Source organism: Chiroxiphia lanceolata, unplaced genomic scaffold (assembly GCF_009829145.1).
Source record: "Chiroxiphia lanceolata isolate bChiLan1 unplaced genomic scaffold, bChiLan1.pri scaffold_49_arrow_ctg1, whole genome shotgun sequence".
Lineage (NCBI taxonomy): Eukaryota > Metazoa > Chordata > Aves > Passeriformes > Pipridae > Chiroxiphia > Chiroxiphia lanceolata.
In genome coordinates, this window is record NW_022476524.1 from 163355 (window position 1) to 184336 (window position 20982).

The following is a 20982-nucleotide window of genomic DNA, read 5'->3' on the forward strand; positions in this document are numbered from 1 at the left end:
TCCCAAATGTCCAAGTGCCCCCAAAATCCATCTAAGGGGTCTCAGGCTGCCCCCAAAATCATCTGGGGGGGTCCCAATCTCCAAGTGCCCCCAAAATCCATCCAAGGGGTCCCAGGTTGACCCCCAAACACACCTGGGGGGTCCCAGGGCTCCAAATGGCCCCCAAAATCCATCCAAGGGGTCCCAGGGTGCCCCCAAAACACGTCTGGGGTGTCCCAAATGTCCAAGTGCCCCCAAAATCCATCCAAGGGGGCCCAGGGCTTCAAACTGTCCCCCCAAAACACATTTGGGGGTCCCAAATGTCCAAGTGCCCCCAAAATCCATCTAAGGGGTCTCAGGCTGCCCCCAAAATCATCTGGGGGGGTCCCAATCTCCAAGTGCCCCCCAAAATCCATCCAAGGGGTCCCAGGCTGCCCCCAAAACACATCTGGGGTGTCCCAAATGTCCAAGTGCCCCCAAAATCCATCCAAGGGGTCCCAGGGCTTCAAACTGTCCCCCCCCAAACATATTCGGGGGTCCCAAGTCTCCAAGTGCCCCCAAAATCCATCCAAGGGGTCTCAGGCTGCCCCCAAAACTCATCTGGGGGGTCCCAGGGCTCCAAACTGCCCCCAAAATCCATGCAAGGGGTCTCAGGCTGCCCCCAAAACACATCTGGGGTGTCCCAAATGTCCAAGTGCCCCCAAAATCCATCCAAGGGGTCTCAGGCTGCCCCCAAAACACATCTGGGGTGTCCCAAGTCTCCAAGTGTCCCCCAAAATCCATCCAGGGGGTCTCAGGCTGCCCCCAAAACACATCTGGGGGGTCCCAGGGCTCCAAGTGTCCCCCAAAATCCATCCAGGGGGTCTCAGGCTGCCCCCAAAACACATCTGGGGTGTCCCAAATGTCCAAGTGTCCCCCAAAATCCATCCAGGGGGTCTCAGGCTGCCCCCAAAACACACCTGGGGGGTCCCAAATGTCCAAGTGCCCCCAAATTCCATCCAAGGGGTCTCAGGCTGCCCCCAAAACACATCTGGGGTGTCCCAAATGTCCAAGTGCCCCCAAAATCCATCCAAGGGGTCCCAGGCTGCCCCCAAAACACATCTGGGGTGTCCCAAATGTCCAAGTGCCCCCAAAATCCATCCAAGGGGTCCCAGGGCTTCAAACTGTCCCCCCCCCAAACATATTCGGGGGTCCCAAGTCTCCAAGTGCCCCCAAAATCCATCCAAGGGGTCTCAGGCTGCCCCCAAAACTCATCTGGGGGGTCCCAGGGCTCCAAACTGCCCCCAAAATCCATGCAAGGGGTCTCAGGCTGCCCCCAAAACACATCTGGGGTGTCCCAAATGTCCAAGTGCCCCCAAAATCCATCCAAGGGGTCTCAGGCTGCCCCCAAAACACATCTGGGGTGTCCCAAGTCTCCAAGTGTCCCCCAAAATCCATCCAGGGGGTCTCAGGCTGCCCCCAAAACACATCTGGGGGGTCCCAGGGCTCCAAGTGTCCCCCAAAATCCATCCAGGGGGTCTCAGGCTGCCCCCAAAACACATCTGGGGTGTCCCAAATGTCCAAGTGTCCCCCAAAATCCATCCAGGGGGTCTCAGGCTGCCCCCAAAACACACCTGGGGGGTCCCAAATGTCCAAGTGCCCCCAAATTCCATCCAAGGGGTCTCAGGCTGCCCCCAAAACACATCTGGGGGGTCCCAAATGTCCAAGTGCCCCCAAATTCCATCCAAGGGGTCTCAGGCTGCCCCCAAAACACATCTGGGGGGTCCCAAATGTCCAAGTGCCCCCAAAATCCATCCAAGGGGTCTCAGGCTGCCCCCAAAACACATCTGGGGGGTCCCAAATGTCCAAGTGCCCCCAAAATCCATCCAAGGGGGCCCAGGTTGCCCCCCGGAACTTATTTGGGGGGGTCCTCAATCTCCAAGTGCCCCCAAATCCATCCAGGGGCTCTCAGGCTGCCCCTCAAACTCATCTGGGGGGTCCCAGGGCTCCAAAGTGCCCCCCAAAATCCATCCAAGGGGTCTCAGGTCCCCCGTCGAGCCCCCGTTGAGGCCCCGAGGTCCGTCAGTTTTTGGGGTCACATTTTGAGTCCGAACCCCAAAATTGGGGGAAAAGCAGGTGCCAAAATAAGTTAAAAGCTGGGGGGGGGTGGGGTGGGGGGGTCCTGGGGGTCCCCCCCGTGTCCCCCCCACGTCCTGGGGGTCCCTCAGTTGACCAGCAGCGCGTTGTCCTGCAGAGGAGCCCTGTGGGGACACGGCACCGGTTACGGGGTCACAGGGGGGGATTTGGGGGGCAGAGACCCCCCCTGAGAGGTCAAGGGAGACCCCCCCACCCCAAAAATGTGCATGGGGGGGGAGTGGGGAGTCACAGAGGCCGGTTAGACCCGTTCTGGGGGGTCCCCACGGGGCATTTTGGGGGGTTGGAGGAGACTCCCCGGGGCAGGGTCGGTTTGGGGGGTTTGGTTTTGGGGGGGATTTTGGGGGGTGCTGGGAAGAGACTGAGCAGTGTGGGGTCGTTTTGGGGTGTTCCCAAGAGACTCCAGGGCATGGGTTCGTTTTGGGGTGTCAGATTTTGGGGTGCCAGCAAAAGAAACACCATTTTGGGGTGATTTCGGGGTGCTGGGAAGAGACTCACAGGCACAGGATCATTTCGGGGTGCCAGATTTTGGGGTGATTTTGGGGCACTGGGAAGAGACTCACAGGCACAGGATCATTTTGGGGTGTCGGATTTGGGGGTGATTTTGGGGTACCAGCAAAAGAAACACTATTTTGGGGTTATTTTGGGGTACTGGGAAGAGACTCCAGTGCATGGGGTCGTTTTGGGGTGTTGGGTTTTGGGGTGATTTTGGGGTGTTCTCAAGAGACTCCAGAGGACGGGGTCATTTTGGGGTGTCAGATTTCGGGGTGATTTTGGGGTACCAGCAAAAGACTCACCATTTTGGGGTCATTTTGGGGTCATTTTGGGGTGCTGGGAAGAGACTCCAGGGCACGGGGTCGTTTTGGGGGGTTGGATTTTGGGGTGATTTTGGGGTGTTCTCAAGAGGCTCCAGAGGACGGGGTCATTTTGGGGTGTCAGATTTCGGGGTGATTTTGGGGTACCAGCAAAAGACTCACCATTTTGGGGTGATTTTGGGGTGCCAGGAAGAGACTCCAGGGCACGGGATCATTTTGGGGGGTTGGATTTTGGGGTGATTTTGGGGTGTTCTCAAGAGACTCCAGAGCACAGGGTCATTTTGGGGTGCCAGATTTTGGGGTGATTTTGGGGTACCAGCAAAAGACTCACCATTTTGGGGTCAGTTTGGGGTCATTTTGGGGTCAGTCTGGGGTCAGTTTGGGGTGCTGGGAAGAGACTCACGGGCACGGGGTCGTTTTGGGGTGCAGGGTTTTGGGGTCATTTTGGGGTGTTCTCAACAGACTCCAGGGCATGGGGTCATTTTGGGGTGCCAGGTTTTGGGGTGATTTTGGGGTACCAGCAGAAGACACACCATTTTGGGGTCGTTTTGGGGTGGTTTTGGGGTCCTGCCAGAGACTCCCCACACAGAGAGGGGCTGGAAATCCCGACCTCCATGGGATCAGCGGCCAAACCAGCCGGGACCCTCCTCCCCCCCGAGGGGCTGATGGGGGGTCCCAGTGCCCCAAATCTGCCCCAAATGTGCCCCAAACCCCCCTGAAACGCCCCCAAATCCCCCCCTCACCTCTCGCAGCAGCAGAACACGGAGCAGGACGAGGAGCTGTCCCGGCGGAACTTCCCCGACTTGGGGCTGTCCTGGCACTGGGCGATGTAGGCCTGGAGCTGGGACACCGGGGGGTCACCCTCACACTGGTGCTGGGGACAACAGGGGACAAGGGACACGTCAGGGGACACCCCCAGTGAGGGGATGGAGCTGGGACACTGGGGTGTCACCCTCACACTGGTGCTGGGGACACACAGGGGACATGGGACAGGTCAGGGGACAAGGGGACACCTACAGTGAGGGGTGGAGCTGGGACACCGGGGGGTCACCCTCACACTGGTGCTGGGGACACACAGGGGACAAGGGACAGGTCAGGGGACACCCAGAGTGAGGGGTGGGGCTGGAACACCAGGGGGGTCACCCTCACACTGGTGCTGGGGACACACAGGGGACAAGGGGGGGGACACCCACAGTGAGGGGATGGAGCTGGGACACCGGGGGGTCACCCTCACACTGGTGCTGGGGACAAGGGACAGGTGAGGGGACAGGGAAGGTGGCAGGTGAGGGGACACACAGATTAGGGGACAGGGGAGGGGACAGGGAAGGTGGCAGGTGAGGGGACACACAGATTAGGGGACAGGGGAGGGGACAGGGAAGGTGCCACCCAGGTGAAGGGACAAGGAAAGGAACAGGTGAGGAGCCACACATGGAAGGGGACAGGTGAGGGGACAGGGAAGGTGCCACCCAGGTGAGGGGACACCCAGGTGAGGGGACACCCAGGTGAGGGGACAGGGAAGGTGTCACACAGGTGAGGTGACACCCAGGTGAGGGGACAGGGAAGGTGTCACACAGGTGAGGGAAACACAGGTGAGGGGACACCCAGGTGGGGGGACAGGGAAAGGAACAGGTGAGAAGCCACACATGGAAGGGGACAGGAGAGGGGACAGGGAAGGTGTCACACAGGTGAGGGGACACCCAGGTGAGGGGACACACAGGTGAGGGGACACACAGGTGAGGGGACACCCAGGTGAGGGGACACACAGGTGAGGGGACACACAGGTGAGGGGACACACAGGTGAGGGGACACACAGGTAAAGGGACAAGGAAAGGAACAGGTGAGGAGCCACACATGGAAAGGCACAGGTGAGGGGACAGGGAAGGGGACACACAGGTGAGAGGACACACAGGTGAGGGGACACACAGGTGAGGGGACAGACAGGTGAAAGGCCAGGGAAGGTGTCACACAGGTGAGATACACACAGGTGAGAGGACACCCAGGTGAGGAGACACACAGGTGAGGGGACAGGGAAGGGGAGGGGACAGGGAAGGTGACACACAGGAGAGGGGACACCCAGGTGAGGTGACACCCAGGTGAAGTGACAGCCAGATGAAGGGACACCCAGGTGAGGTGACACCCAGGTGAGGGCCCAGGTGTAGCCCCGGGGGTGTGACCCCCCCTTCCATCCCTCCCCCCTCCTGGCACCTTGATGGTCTCGTAGGAGCCGGTGATGAGGGCGATGAAGAGGCTGAGCACCATGTAGATGAAGAGGCTGATGAAGGAGTACAGGTACACCTGGCTGAACAGCCACACCAGGTGACTGTGCTGCTGCATCTCCGCAAACGTCACGAACATGTCGTCGCCGTTGATGAGGGAGAACAGGCACTCGGACACCATGGACAGCGACCGGAACTGGGGGACAGGGTGACATCAGTGTCACCTCTGTGTCACCCTGTGTCACCCTGTGTGTCACCCTGTGTCACCTGGAACCTCTGTGTGTCACCCTGTGTCACCCCTGATCACCGTTGATGAGGGAGAACAGGCACTCAGACACCATGGACAGCGACCGGAACTGCGGGACAGGGTGACATCAGTGTCACCTCTGTGTCACCTCAGTATCACCTGGAACCTCTGTGTCACCCTGCGTCACCCTATGTCACCCCTGGTCGCCGTTGATGAGGGAGAACAGGCACTCGGACACCATGGATAGAGACCGGAACTGGGGGACAGGGTGACATCAGTGTCACCTCTGTGTCACCCTGTGTCACCTGGAACCTCTGTGTGTCACCCTGTGTCACCCTGTGTCACCTGGAACCTCTGTGTCACCTCATGTCACCCTGTGTCACCTGGAACCTCTGTGTCACCTCATGTCACCCTGTGTCACCCTGTGTCACCCTGTGTCACCTGGAACCTCTGTGTCACCCTGTGTCACCCCTGATCACCGTTGATGAGGGAGAACAGGCACTCAGACACCATGGACAGCGACCGGAACTGCGGGACAGGGTGACATCAGTGTCACCTCTGTGTCACCTCAGTATCACCTGGAACCTGTGTGTGTCACCCTGTGTCACCCTGTGTCACCTGGAACCTCTGTGTCACTCTGTGTCACCCCGTGTGTCACCCTGTGTCACCCTGTGTCACCTGGAATCTCTGTGTCACTCTGTCACCCTGTGTGTCACCCTGTGTCACCCTGTGTCACCTGGCACCTCTGTGTCACCCTGTGTCACCCTGTGTCACCCCTGGTCGCCGTCAATGAGGGAGAACAGGCACTTGGGTGAAGCCCCCCCAAAGCCCCCCCCGAGCCCCCCGAGCCCCCCCCGAGCCCCCCGAGCCCACCTTGACGTGGTAGGGGCCCAGCACGATCCAGCCACAGAAGCAGTAGCCCAGGTAGATCACGGCCACGCAGCAGGAAAACCGGATCACGTTGGGAAGGGCCACCCGGAGCGTGACGATGAGGATCTGGGAGGAAGGGCAGGGGAGAGGATGAGGATCTGGGAGGAAGGATGGGGGGGATGATGGGGATTTGGGGAGGAAGGGCAGGGGAGATGATGGGGATTTGGGGAGGAAGGGCAGGGGAGATGATGAGGATCTGGGAGGAAGATGAGGATCTGAGAGGAAGGGCAGGGGAGACGATGAGGATCTGGGAGGAAGGGCAGGGGAGATGATGGGGATTTTGGAGGAAGATGAGGATCTAGGAGGAAGGGCAGGGGAGATGATGGGGATCTGGGAGGAAGGATGGGGGGGATGATGAGGATCTGGGAGGAAGATGAGGATCTGGGAGGAAGGGCAGGGGAGATGATGGGGATTTGGGGAGGAAGGGCAGGGGAGATGATGGGGATTTGGGGAGGAAGGGCAGGGGAGAGGATGAAGATCTGGGAGGAAGGATGGGGGGAGATGATGAGGATCTGGGAGAAAGGATGGGGGGAGATGATGAGGATCTGGGAGGAAGGATGGGGGGGATGATGAGGATCTGGGAGGAAGATGAGGATCTGGGAGGAAGGGCAGGGGAGATGATGGGGATTTGGGGAGGAAGGGCAGGGGAGATGATGAGGATCTGGGAGGAAGGATGGGGGGGATGATGAGGATCTGGGAGGAAGGGCAGGGGAGATGATGAGGATCTGGGAGGAAGGATGGCGGGGATGATGAGGATCTGGGAGGAAGATGAGGATCTGGGAGGAAGGGCAGGGGGGATGATGGGGATTTGGGGAGGAAGGGCCACCCAGAGCGTGACAATGAGGATCTGGGAGGAAGGATGGGGACCTGTGAGACCCCAGGGACAGGGGACAGGGACCTGGGAGACCCCATGGTGAGGGGACAGGGACCCTGAGACCCTGAGGTGAGGGGTCAGGGACCTGTGAGACCCCAAGGTGAGGGGACAGGGACCCTGAGAACCCAGGGACAGGGGACAAGGACCTGCAAGACCCCAAAATCTGAGAATGGGGACCTGTGAGACCCCAGGGACAGGGGACAGAGATCCATGAGACCCCAAGGTGAGGGGAGAGGGATCTGTGAGACCCCAAGTTCAAAGGACAAGAACCTGCAAGACCCCAAAATCTGAGAATGGGGACCTGTGAGACCCCGAGGTGAGGGGACACAGACCCATGAGACCCCGAGGTGAGGGGACAGGGACCCTGAGACCCCAATGTCCCCATCCCATGGCCCTGGGGACAAAGGCAGCAGCCGTGGGACAACTCCAAGCTCTCACCATCCCCACTCCCTGGCATTGTCCCCAGCCCTGGCACTGTCCCCTGGCGGGTGGCACTGTCCCCTGGCAGGTGACACCCCTGTGACTCACGTTGTACTTCTGGAAGAAGGTGAGGTAGCGGGTGACCCCCATCCCCTGGCACTGTCCCCTGGCACTGTCCCCTGGCACTCAATCACTCACGTTGTACTTCTGGAAGAAGGTGAGGTAGCAGGTGACCCCACCCCCTGGCACTGTCCCCTGGTGGGTGGCACTGTCCCCTGGCACTGTCCCCTGGTGGGTGGCACTGTCCCCTGGCACTGTCCCCTGGCACTGTCCCCTGGTGGGTGGCACTGTCCCCTGGCACTGTCCCCTGGCACTGTCCCCTGGCATTGCCCCTCTGTCACTCACGTTGTACTTCTGGAAGAAGGTGAGGTAGCGGGTGACCCCCACCCCCTGGCACTGTCCCCTAGTGGGTGGCACTGTCCCCTGGTGGGTGGCACTGTCCCCTGGCACTGTCCCCTGGTGGGTGGCACTGTCCCCTGGCACTGTCCCCTGGCACTGTCCCCTGGCATTGCCCCTCTGTCACTCACGTTGTACTTCTGGAAGAAGGTGAGGTAGCGGGTGACCCCCACCCCCTGGCACTGTCCCCTGGCACTGTCCCCTGGTGGGTGGCACTGTTCCCTGGCATTGTCCCCCCATGACTCACGTTGTACTTCTGGAAGAAGGTGAGGTAGCGGGTGACCCCACCCCCTGGCATTGTCCCCTGGCACTGTCCCCTGGTGGGTGGCACTGTCCCCTGGCACTGTCCCCTGGGGGTGACACCCCTGTGACTCACGTTGTACTTCTGGAAGAAGGTGAGGTAGCGGATGACCCCGACCCAGACGAGCAGAGTGGACGTGCCCAGCAGGATACTGCAAACGTCGTACCCGGAGAAGTTCTGTGGGGACACGGGGGACATTGGGGACATTGGGGACACTTTGGGGACACTGGGGACATTGGGGACACTTTGGGGACACTGGGGACACTTTGGGGACACTGGGGACTCTGGGGATATGGGGACATTGAGGACACTGGGGACACTGGAGACATTGGGGACACTGGTGACACTGTGGACATTGGGGACACTGGGGACACGGGAGACACTGGGGACATTGGGGACACTGGGGACACTTTGGGGACACTGAGGACACTGGGGGGACACTGGGGACAGGGAGACACGGGGGACATTGGGGACACTGGGGACATTGGGGACACTGAGGATATGGGGACATTGGGGACACTGGGGATATGGGGACATTGGGGATATGGGGACACTGGGGACATTGGGGACACTTTGGGGACACTGGGGACACTGGGTACACTGGAGATATGGGGACATTTGGGACACTGGTGACTCTGGGGACATTGAGGACACTGGGGACTCTGGGGACATTGGGGACACTGGGGACACTTTGGGGACACTTTGGGGACACTGGCACCTGGACAATGTCCCCAAGGCCCCAACAACCCCCCCGGAGGGAAATCCCGGTGCCACCACACCCCGGGAGCTGCCACCCCAAAGGGACTCTGGGGTGACACTGGGGACACCTTGGGGAGATGGGGGACACCAGTGGGACACCAGGGACAGCCAGGATGATGTCACCAGGGGGGTGACAACACCCAGGGGTGGCTGTGGGGTGGCAATGTCCCCTCCCAGGGCACAGGGGACATACCCAGGGGTGGCTGTGGGGCGACAATGTCCCCTCCTGGAGGGCTCTGATGACATCCAGGACATTGTCACCGGGGCACTGCCAACACCCAGGGGTGGCTGTTGGGTGACAATGTCCCCTCCTGGAGCACAGGGTACATCCAGGACATTGTCGCCGGGTCACTGCCAACACCCAGGGGTGACAATGTCCCCTCCCAGGGCACAGGGGACATACCCTGGGGTGGTTGTTGGGTGACAATGTCCCCTCCTGGAGGGCTCTGATGACATCCAGGACATTGTCACCGGGGCACTGCCAACACCCAGGGGTGGCTGTGAGGTGACAATGTCCCCTCCCAGGGCACAGGGGACATACCCTGGGGTGGTTGTTGGGTGACAATGTCCCCTCCTGGAGGACTCTGATGACACCCAGGACATTGTCACCGGGCCACTGCCAACACCCAGGAGTGACAATGTCCCCTCCTGGAGGGCTCTGATAACACCCAGGACATTGTCACCGGGGCACTGCCAACACCCAGGGGTGACAATGTCCCCTCCCAGGGCACAGGGGACATACCCAGGGGTGGCTGTTGGGTGACAATGTCCCCTCCTGGAGGGCTCTGATGACACCCAGGACATTGTCACCGGGGCACTGCCAACACCCAGGGGTGACAATGTCCCCTCCCAGGGCACAGGGGACATACCCAGGGGTGGCTGTTGGGTGACAATGTCCCCTCCTGGAGGGCTCTGATGACACCCAGGACATTGTCACCGGGGCACTGCCAACACCCAGGGGTGGCTGTTGGGTGACAATGTCCCCTCCTGAAGTACAGGGGACATACCCTGGGGTGGCTGCGGGGTGACAATGTCCCCTCCCAGGGCACAGGGGACATACCCTGGGGTATGCCAACACCCAGGGGTGGCTGTGGGGTGACAATGTCCCCTCCTGGAGGACTCTGATGACACCCAGGACATTGTCACCGGGGCACTGCCAACACCCAGGGGTGACAATGCCCCTTCCCAGGGCGCAGGGGGCAGCGGTGGCAGCAGCCCCAGCTCCCCCCAGGTCCCCCCTGACCTTGGCCTCGATGCCAATCTTCATGAGGGTGCCCAGCACGGTGAGGACGTCGCTGACGACGAGCAGGATGTACCACCCGTTCAGGAATTCCATGCGGTCCGACACCGACACGCTCCGGCCGTGCCGGCGCCGCAGGAACCGGCTGAACTCCTGCGGAGGGGAGGGACACGGGGTTGGGTGTCACCCCCCACCCAAAAGGGGGAGGGTCACGGCACCCACGACTCCCACCCAGCGATTCCCTCCTGGGAAAGGGGGGGAAATCCCGGGAATGGCATCGGGGGGATGTCCCCGAGGGGGACGGCGCGGAGGGAGGCAGCGGCCGGCACCGCTTCCCACCTCTTCCCATCACCTCCCACCACTTCCCACCTCTTCCCACCTCTTCCCATCACCTCCCACCACTTCCCACCTCTTCCCACCTCTTCCCATCACGTCCCACTGCCCCCCACCACTTTCCAGCTCTTCCCAACTCTTCGCACCTCTTCCCACTACTTCCCACCATTTTCCAGCTCTTCCCATCACTTCCCAACTCTTCCCACCTCTTCCCACCACTTTCCAACCCTTCCCATCACTTCCCACCACTTTCCAGCTCTTCCCATCACTTCCCACCACTTTCCAGCTCTTCCCATCACTTCCCAACTCTTCCCACCTCTTCCCATCACTTTCCAACTCTTCCCACCTCTTCCCATCACTTTCCAACTCTTCCCACCTCTTCCCACCACTTTCCAACTCTTCCCACCTCTTCCCACCACTTTCCAACTCTTCCCATCACGTCCCACTGCCCCCCCCCCACTTTCCAGCTCTTCCCAACTCTTCGCACCTCTTCCCACCACTTCCCATCACTTCCCACCGTTTTCCAGCTCTTCCCATCGCTTCCCACCACTTTCCAGCTCTTCCCACCACTTCCCACCTCTTCCCATCACCTCTCACTGCCTCCCACCACTTTCCAACTCTTCCCACCTCTTCCCAGTGCTTCCCAACACCTCCCCCAGAGTCCCACCATTTTTCAATCCTTTCCATCGCTTCCCACCACTTTCCAGCTCTTCCCATCACTTCCCACTGCTTCCCACCATCTCCCACCCCCTCCCACCATCTCCCACCCCTTCCTACCGTCTCCCACCCCTCCCACCATCTCCCACCCCCTCCCACCATCTCCCCCTGCCTCCCACCATCTCCCACTCCTTCCCACCCCTTCCCACCATCTCCCCTTGCCTCCTACCATCTCCCACCCTTTCCCACCCCCTCCCACCATCTCCCACCCCCTCCCACCATCTCCCATCCTCTCCCACCCCTTCCCACCCTCTCCCACTTCCTCCCACCCCCTCCCACCTCTTCCCACCCTCTCCCACTCCCTCCCACCATCTCCCCCTGCCTCCCACCATCTCCCACCCCTTCCCACCCCCTCCCACCATCTCCCACCCCTTCCCACCCCCTCCCACCATCTCCCACCCCCTCCCACCTTCTCCCACCCTCTCCCACTTCCTCCCACCCCCTCCCACATCTTCCCACCCCCTCCCACCATCTCCCACCCTCTCCCACCCCTTCCCACCCTCTCCCACCCTCTCCCACTTCCTCCCACCCCCTCCCACCTCTTCCCACCCCCTCCCACCATCTCCCACCCTCTCCCACCCCTTCCCACCCTCTCCCACCCTCTCCCACTTCCTCCCACTCCCTCCCACCTCTTCCCACCCTCTCCCACCCTCTCCCACTCCCTCCCACCATCTCCCACCCCCTCCCACCCTCTCCCACCCCTCTCACCATCTCCCACCCCCTCCCACCCTCTCCCACCCTCTCTCACCCCCTCCTACCCTCTCCCACCCTCTCCCACCCTCTCCCACCCCCTCCCACCATCTCCCACTACCTCCCTCCATCTCCCACCCTCTCCCACCCCCTCCCACCCCCTCCCACCTCTTCCCCTCCTCTCCCCCCCTCTCCCCCCCGTCCCCCACGCACGAGCTGCAGGAGGAGCCCGCGGATGATGGAGCGGGCGCAGAGGACGAAGGACAGGGAGCACACGAGGATGACGACGACGTCAAAGAACAGCCGGAACGAATTGTCACCTGCGGGACACCGGGGGGGGCTGCTCGGAACCTGGGGCACCCCCTGAGCCCCCCCATGGTCTGTTGTCACCCCCCCTGGGGACAGGAGTCACCCTCTGGGGACAGGAGTCACCCCCTGGGGACAGGAGCCATCCCTGGGGACAGGAGTCATCCCTGGGGACAGGAGTCATTCTCAGGGGACAGGAGCCATCCCTGGGGACAGTAGCCATGCTCAGGGGACAGGAGCCATTCTCAGGGGACAGGAGTCACCCCTGGGGACAGTAGCCATGCTCAGGGGACAGGAGCCACCCCAGGGGACAGGAGTCACCCCCAGGGGACAGGAGCCATTCTCAGGGGACAGGAGTCACCACTGGGGACAGGAGTCACCCCCTGGGGACAGGAGCCATTCTCAGGGGACAGGAGTCACCCCAGGGGACAGGAGCCATTCTCAGGGGACAGGAGCCATTCTCAGGGGACAGGAGTCACCACTGGGGACAGGAGTCACTCCTGGGGACAGGAGTCACCCCAGGGGACAGGAGCCATCCCTGGGGACAGGAGTCACCCCTGGGGACAGGAGCCATTCTCAGGGGACAGGAGACACCCCTGGGGACAGGAGCCACCCCTGGGGACAGGAGTCACCCCTGGGGACAGGAGCCATCCCTGGGGACAGGAGTCACTCCTGGGGACAGGAGTCACCCCTGGGGACAGGAGCCATTCTCAGGGGACAGGAGCCACCCCTGGGGACAGGAGCCAACCCTGGGGACAGGAGCCATTCTCAGGGGACAGGAGCCATCCCTGGGGACAGGAGTCACCCCCAGGGGACAGGAGCCATTCTCAGGGGACAGGAGCCACCCCTGGGGACAGGAGCCACCCCTGGGGACAGGAGTCACCCCTGGGGACAGGAGCCATTCTCAGGGGACAGGAGCCATCCCTGGGGACAGGAGTCACCCCCAGGGGACAGGAGCCATTCTCAGGGGACAGGAGTCACCCCAGGGGACAGGAGCCAACCCTGGGGACAGGAGCCATCCCTGGGGACAGGAGCCATTCTCAGGGGACAGGAGTCACCCCAGGGGACAGGAGCCACCCCTGGGGACAGGAGCCATCCCTGGGGACAGGAGCCATTCTCAGGGGACAGGAGCCATCCCTGGGGACAGGAGCCATTCTCAGGGGACAGGAGTCACCCCAGGGGACAGGAGCCATCCCTGGGGACAGGAGCCATTCTCAGGGGACAGGAGCCACCCCTGGGGACAGGAGCCATGCTCAGGGGACAGGAGCCATTCTCAGGGGACAGGAGCCACCCCTGGGGACAGGAGTCACCCCTGGGGACAGGAGCCATTCTCAGGGGACAGGAGCCATCCCTGGGGACAGGAGTCACCCCCAGGGGACAGGAGCCATTCTCAGGGGACAGGAGCCATCCCTGGGGACAGGAGTCACCCCCAGGGGACAGGAGCCATTCTCAGGGGACAGGAGTCACCACTGGGGACAGGAGCCATTCTCAGGGGACAGGAGCCACCCCTGGGGACAGGAGCCAACCCTGGGGACAGGAGCCATCCCTGGGGACAGGAGCCATTCTCAGGGGACAGGAGTCACCCCAGGGGACAGGAGCCACCCCTGGGGACAGGAGCCATCCCTGGGGACAGGAGCCATTCTCAGGGGACAGGAGCCACCCCTGGGGACAGGAGCCATGCTCAGGGGACAGGAGCCATTCTCAGGGGACAGGAGCCACCCCTGGGGACAGGAGCCATGCTCAGGGGACAGGAGCCATTCTCAGGGGACAGAAGTCACCCCTTGGGGACAGGAGTCATTCTCAGGGGACAGGAGTCACCACTGGGGGCAGGAGCCATCCCTGGGGACAGGAGCCATTCTCAGGGGACAGGAGTCACTCCTGGGGACAGGAGTCACCCCCTGGGGACAGGAGTCACTCCTGGGGACAGGAGTCACCACTGGGGACAGGAGTCACCCCTGGGGACAGGAGCCACCCCAGGGGACAGGAGCCATTCTCAGGGGACAGGAGTCACCCCAGGGGACAGGAACCATGCTCAGGGGACAGGAGCCATTCTCAGGGGACAGGAGCCATTCTCAGGGGACAGGAGTCACCCCAGGGGACAGGAGCCATCCCTGGGGACAGGAGCCATTCTCAGGGGACAGGAGTCACCCCTGGGGACAGGAGTCACCCCAGGGGACAGGAGCCATCCCTGGGGACAGGAGCCATTCTCAGGGGACAGGAGTCACCCCTGGGGACAGGAGCCATGCTCAGGGGACAGGAGCCACTCTCAGGGGACAGGAGCCATTCTCAGGGGACAGGAGTCACCCCTGGGGACAGTAGCCATGCTCAGGGGACAGGAGCCACCCCAGGGGACAGGAGTCACCCCCAGGGGACAGGAGTCATCCACGGGGACAGGAGCCACCCCCTGGGGACAGGAGTCACTCCTGGGGACAGGAGTCACCCCCTGGGGACAGGAGCCACCCCCAGGGGACAGGAGTCACCCCTGGGGACAGGAGCCACCCCTGGGGACAGGAGCCATTCTCAGGGGACAGGAGCCACCTCAGGGGCCAGGAGCCACCCTGTCCCACCTCTGCCGTAGACAGCGGGGTCCCTGCACTCCCGGATGTCCGCGTGGTTCTCCAGGCGGATCCGCACCCGCCCGCTGTGAGCGCGGTTGTCAAACGTGATCTGGGGACAACGGGAACAAGGGGACAGTCACCACCCTGGGGACAGGGGACAGTCACCACCCAGGGGACACGGGGACAGTCACCACCCTGGGGACATGGGGACAGTCACAGTCACCACCCTGGGGACACAGGGACAAGGGACACTCACAGTCACCACTCTGGGGATACGGGGACAGTCACAGTCACCACCCTGGGGACACGGAGACAAGCAACAGTCACCACCCTGGGGACACGGGGACAGTCACCACCCTGGGGACACGGGGACAAGGGGACAGTCACAGTCACCACCCTGGGGACACGGGGACAGTCACCACCCTGGGGACACAGGGACAAAGGACAGTCACAGTCACCACTCTGGGGACACGGAGACAAGCAACAGTCACCACCCTGGGGACACGGGGACAGTCACCACCCTGGGGACACGGGGACAAGGGGACAGTCACAGTCACCACCCTGGGACATGGGGACAAGGGACAGTGACCACCCTCGGGACATGGGTACAGGGGACAGTCACCACCCTGAGAGATCCCGGGAGCCCTGCGGGGGCTGTCCCCATCCCTCTGAGGGACACCAGGGGCACGAGGGACAGAGGGACACGTGAGGGACAGAGGGACATGAGAGACAGAGGGACATGTGAGGGACAGAGGGACCCGAGGGACAGAGGGACATATGAGGACAGAGGGACATGTGAGGGACAGAGGGACATGTGAGGGACAGAGGGACATATGAGGGACAGAGGGACATGTGAGGGACAGAGGGACACATGAGGGACAGAGGGACACGTGAGGGACAGAGGGACACCTGAGGGACAGAGGGACGCAAGGGACAAAGGGACATGTGAGGGACAGAGGGACATGTGAGGGACAGAGGGACATGAGAGACAGAGGGACATGTGAGGGACAGAGGGACCCGAGGGACAGAGGGACATATGAGGACAGAGGGACATGTGAGGGACAGAGGGACATGTGAGGGACAGAGGGACCCGAGGGACAGAGGGACATGTGAGGGACAGAGGGACCCGAGGGACAGAGGGACATGTGAGGGACAGAGGGACACGTGAGGGACAGAGGGACATGTGAGGGACAGAGGGACATGTGAGGGACAGAGGGACATATGAGGGACAGAGGGACATGTGAGGGACAGAGGGACCCAAGGGACAGAGGGACATGTGAGGGACAGAGGGACATGTGAGGGACAGAGGGACGCAAGGGACAGAGGGACATGTGAGGGACAGAGGGACATGTGAGGGACAGAGGGACCCAAGGGACAGAGGGACATGTGAGGGACAGAGGGACATGTGAGGGACAGAGGGACACATGAGGGACAGAGGGACATGTGAGGGACAGAGGGACACATGAGGGACAGAGGGACATATGAGGGACAGAGGGACATGTGAGGGACAGAGGGACCCGAGGGACAGAGGGACATGTGAGGGACAGAGGGACATGTGAGGGACAGAGGGACACATGAGGGACAGAGGGACATGTGAGGGACAGAGGGATGCAAGGGACAGAGGGACATATGACGGACAGAGGGACATGTGAGGGACAGAGGGACATGTGAGGGACAGAGGGACCCAAGGGACATATGAGAGACAGAGGGACACACAAGGGACATGAGGGATAGAGGGACATGAGGGACAGAGGGACATGAGGGACAGAGGGACATGTGAGGGACAGAGGGATGCAAGGGACAGAGGGACATGTGAGGGACAGAGGGACCCAAGGGACAGAGGGACATGTGAGGGACAGAGGGACATGTGAGGGACAGAGGGACCCAAGGGACAGAGGGACATGTGAGGGACAGAGGGACGTGAGGGACAGAGGGACCCGAGGGACAGAGGGACATGTGAGGGACAGAGGGACATGTGAGGGACAGAGGGACACGTGAGGGACAGAGGGACATGTGAGGGACAGAGGGATGCAAGGGACAGAGGGACATATGACGGACAGAGGGACATGTGAGGGACAGAGGGACATGTGAGGGACAGAGGGACACACAAGGGACATGAGGGATAGAGGGACATGAGGGACAGAGGGACATGTGAGGGACAGAGGGACATGTGAGGGACAGAGGGATGCAAGGGACAGAGGGACATATGACGGACAGAGGGACATGTGAGGGACAGAGGGACATGTGAGGGACAGAGGGACACACAAGGGACATGAGGGATAGAGGGACATGAGGGACAGAGGGACATGTGAGGGACAGAGGGACATACAAGGGACAGAGGGACATACAAGGGACATGAGGGACATACAAGGGACATGAGGGACACACGAGGGACATGAGGGACAGAGGGACACATGAGGGACAGAGGGATACATGAGGGACACGAGGGATAGAGGGACATGTGAGGGACAGAGGGACATACAAGGGACATGAGGGACACACAAGGGAGATGAGGGACAGAAGGACATGTGAGGGACAGAGGACACATGAGGGGGACAGAGGACACAAGAGGGGCACCCAAGGGACACACAAGGGGGACAGATGAGGGGGACACCCAAGGGGGACAGAGGGACACCCAAGGGGGCCACCCACAGGACACACAAGAGGGACAGAGGACACAAGGGGGACAGAGGGACACTCGATGGGGCCAGAGGGACACAAGAGGGACAGAGGGACACACGAGGGGGACAGAGGACACAAAAGGCACAGAGGACACAAGGGGGACAGAGGGACACTCGATGGGGCCAGAGGGACACAAGGGGTACAGAGGGACACACGAGGGACAGAGGACACTCAAGGGGGACAGAGGACACTCAAGAGCCACCCGAGGGGGCCACCCAAGGAACACAGAAGAGGGACAGAGGACACATGAGGGGGACAGAGGACACATGAGGGGGACAGAGGGACACAAGAGGGACAGAGGGCCACCCAAGGGGGCCATCCGAGAGACACACAAGAGAGACAGAGGGACACACGAGGACGACACCTAAGGAACACACAAGAGGGACAGAGGACACCCGAGGGACACATGAGGGACACACGAGGGACATGAGGGGGACACCCGAGAAGGACACACAAGAGGGACAGGGGACACAAGGGGTACAGAGGGACACCCGAGGAGGACAGAGGGACACAAGAGGGACAGAGGGACACACAAAGGACACACGAGGGACATCCGAGGGACACACAAGGGGGACAGAGGAGGGACAGAGGAACACCTGAGAGACACCCAAGGGTCACCCGAGGGGGATACGTGAGGGGGACACAGGAGGGGGACACACGAGGGCCACCTGAGGGGGACAGAGGACACAAGAGGCACAGAGGACACAAGAGGGACAGAGGACACCCAAGGGACACATGAGGGGGCCAGAAGACACCCAAGGGGGCCAGAGGACACTCAAGGGCCACCCAAGGACCAGCCAAGCCCTCCCGGTGTCGCTCACGGTGACGGTGAAGGTGTAGCAGTCGGGGATCTCGTTGCTGAGCACGGGCTGCACGTTGATGGCCTTCAGCTGGAACCGGATGGTGACGTTGATGAGCCTGAGGGAGGGGGACGCTCCTTAACCCTCATCCCGGCCTTTTCCAGGGGGTCTCACACCCCCCCCCAGATCCCAAAGAACGGCCCCACCACCCCTGGAGAGGGGAAACCCCTCCCTCGGGGGGGATTCCAGCCCCGGGAAAGGTGTTCTCGCTTCTCCCGCCCCGGCACCGATGGATGCGGCTCCGAGGGGGGGTGGGATCCTCTGGAAAAGCAGTGCCTGGAGCAAGGGGAGGTTGGATCCTCTGGAGAAGCGGCGCCTGGAGCTCCAGGGGTTGGGCCATGGGCTGAGGAACGCCATGGGAATCCAGTGTGGGGTTGTGGGAAGGGAAAACAATCCCCGGGGAAGGGTTTGGGGAAGGGAAAACAATCCCTGGGGCAGGGATTTGGGGAAGGGAAAACAATCCCTGGGGAAGGGATTTGGGAAGGGAAAACAATCCCTGGGGAAGGGATTTGGGAAGGGAAAACAATCCTTGGAGCAGAGATTTGGGAAGGGAAAACAATCCCTGGGGCAAGGATTTGGGAAGGGAAAACAATCCCTGGGGCAGGGATTTGGGAAGGGAAAACAAATCACAGCACAGGGATTTGGGAAGGGAAAACATTCCCTGGGGCAGGGATTTGGGAAGGGAAAACAAATCCCAGCAAAGGGATTTGGGAAGGGAAATCCCCAGTGTGGGGGATCTGGGAAGGGAACACAACCCCCAGGATTTGGGAAGGGAACACAACCCCCAGGATTTGGGAAGAGATACCAAACCCCGGTGCCAGGTTTTAGGGAAGGGAACCAACCCCAGGGATTTGGGAAGGGAACACAACCCCCAGGATTTGGGAAGGGAACACAACCCCCAGAATTTGGGAAGGGAAACCAAACCCCAGTGCCAGGTTTTAGGGAAGGGAACCAACCCCAGGGATTTGGGGAAGTGGGGGGGATTTACTTGTGGAATTTGAGGGTGAAGTTCCTGTAGGAGCCGTCCAGTGCCGGGGGCTGGGGGTCCTCAGGATCCACTCCCAGGCAATCTGGGGGATGGAGAAGCACCTTCAGGGAATCCCAAGCAATTCCAGGGAATCCCAAACACTTCCAGGGCATCCCAAGCACTTCCAGGGCATCCCAAGCACTTCCAGGGAATCCCAAACACTTCCAGGGCATCCCAAACACTTCCAGGGCATCCCAAGTATTTTTGGGGCATCCCAAACACTTCCAGGGCATCCCAAGTATTTTTGGGGCATCCCAAACACTTCCAGGGAATCACAAGTATTTTTAGGGCATCCCAACCAATTCCAGGAAATCCCAAACACTTCCAGGGCATCCCAAATATTTTCGGGGCATCCCAAGCACTTCCAGGGCACCTCAAGCATTTTTAGGGCATCCCAAGCATTTTTGGGGCATCCTAAGCACTTCCAGAGCATCTCAAACATTTTTAGGGCATCCCAACCAATTCCAGGAAATCCCAAGCACTTCCAGGAAATCCCAAACACTTCCAGGGAACCCCAAACACTTCCAGGGCATCCCAAGTATTTTTGGGGCATCCCAAACACTTCCAGGGAATCACAAGTATTTTTGGGGCATCCCAACCAATTCCAGGAGATCCCAAGCACTTCCAGGGCATCCCAAACACTTCCAGGGCATCCTAAATATTTTCGGGGCATCCCAAGCACTTCCAGGGCATCTCAAGCATTTTTAGGGCATCCCAAGCATTTTTGGGGCATCCCAAGCACCTCCAGGGCACCTCAAGCATTTTTAGGGCATCCCAAGCATTTTTGGGGCATCCTAAGCACTTCCAGGGAATCACAAGTATTTTTAGGGCATCCCAAGCAATTCCAGGAAATCCCAAGCACTTCCAGGGCATCCCAAGTATTTTTGGGGCATCCCAAGCACTTCCAGGGCATCTCAAGCATTTTCAGGGCATCCCAAGCATTTTTGGGGCATCCTAAGCACTTCCAGGGCATCTCAAACATTTTTAGGGCATCCCAAGCATTTTTGGGGCATCCTAAGCACTTCCAGGGAATCACAAGTATTTTTAGGGCATCCCAACCAATTCCAGGAAATCCCAAGCACTTCCAGGAAATCCCAAGCACTTCCAGGGCATCCCAAGCACTTCCAGGGAATCCCAAACACTTCCAGGGCATCCCAAGTATTTTTGGGGCATCCCAAACACTTCCAGGGAATCACAAGTATTTTTAGGGCATCCCAACCAATTCCAGGAAATCCCAAGCACTTCCAGGGCATCCCAAACACTTCCAGGGCATCCCAAATATTTTCGGGGCATCCCAAGCACTTCCAGGGCACCTCAAGCATTTTTAGGGCATCCCAAGCATTTTTGGGGCATCCTAAGCACTTCCAGAGCATCTCAAACATTTTTAGGGCATCCCAACCAATTCCAGGAAATCCCAAGCACTTCCAGGGCATCCCAAG

The 20982-nt window shown here is 60.7% G+C and overlaps 1 protein-coding gene and 1 long non-coding RNA gene across 3 annotated transcripts in view; both read right to left on the reverse strand.

Annotated features, from left to right (window-relative positions):
* Positions 1-384: 384 nt before the first annotated feature.
* Positions 385-1107, reverse strand: LOC116781638. 2 transcript variants are annotated; one of them, XR_004354923.1, is made up of 2 exons: positions 1079-1107; positions 385-579 (listed from the first exon to the last, which is right to left on the reverse strand). It is a non-coding gene; the product is annotated as an uncharacterized LOC116781638 (long non-coding RNA). The 2 variants fall into 2 exon arrangements; XR_004354922.1 differs by lacking the exon at positions 1079-1107 and adding an exon at positions 865-1058.
* A 48-nt stretch (positions 1108-1155) lies between these two features.
* The window catches only part of MCOLN1 (mucolipin 1), a 28261-nt gene continuing 8434 nt past the window's right edge, over positions 1156-20982 (reverse strand). The window contains exons 5-15 of the mRNA XM_032677290.1: positions 19505-19586; positions 18478-18574; positions 14984-15083; positions 12324-12430; positions 10374-10523; positions 8447-8548; positions 6264-6386; positions 5133-5339; positions 3671-3801; positions 1304-2219; positions 1156-1233 (exon numbers count right to left, since the gene is read on the reverse strand). Of these exons, the coding sequence (XP_032533181.1) occupies positions 2183-2219; positions 3671-3801; positions 5133-5339; positions 6264-6386; positions 8447-8548; positions 10374-10523; positions 12324-12430; positions 14984-15083; positions 18478-18574; positions 19505-19586 (1136 nt within the window). The 3' untranslated portion in view covers positions 1156-1233; positions 1304-2182. The remainder of the gene's footprint in view (positions 1234-1303; positions 2220-3670; positions 3802-5132; positions 5340-6263; positions 6387-8446; positions 8549-10373; positions 10524-12323; positions 12431-14983; positions 15084-18477; positions 18575-19504; positions 19587-20982) is intronic.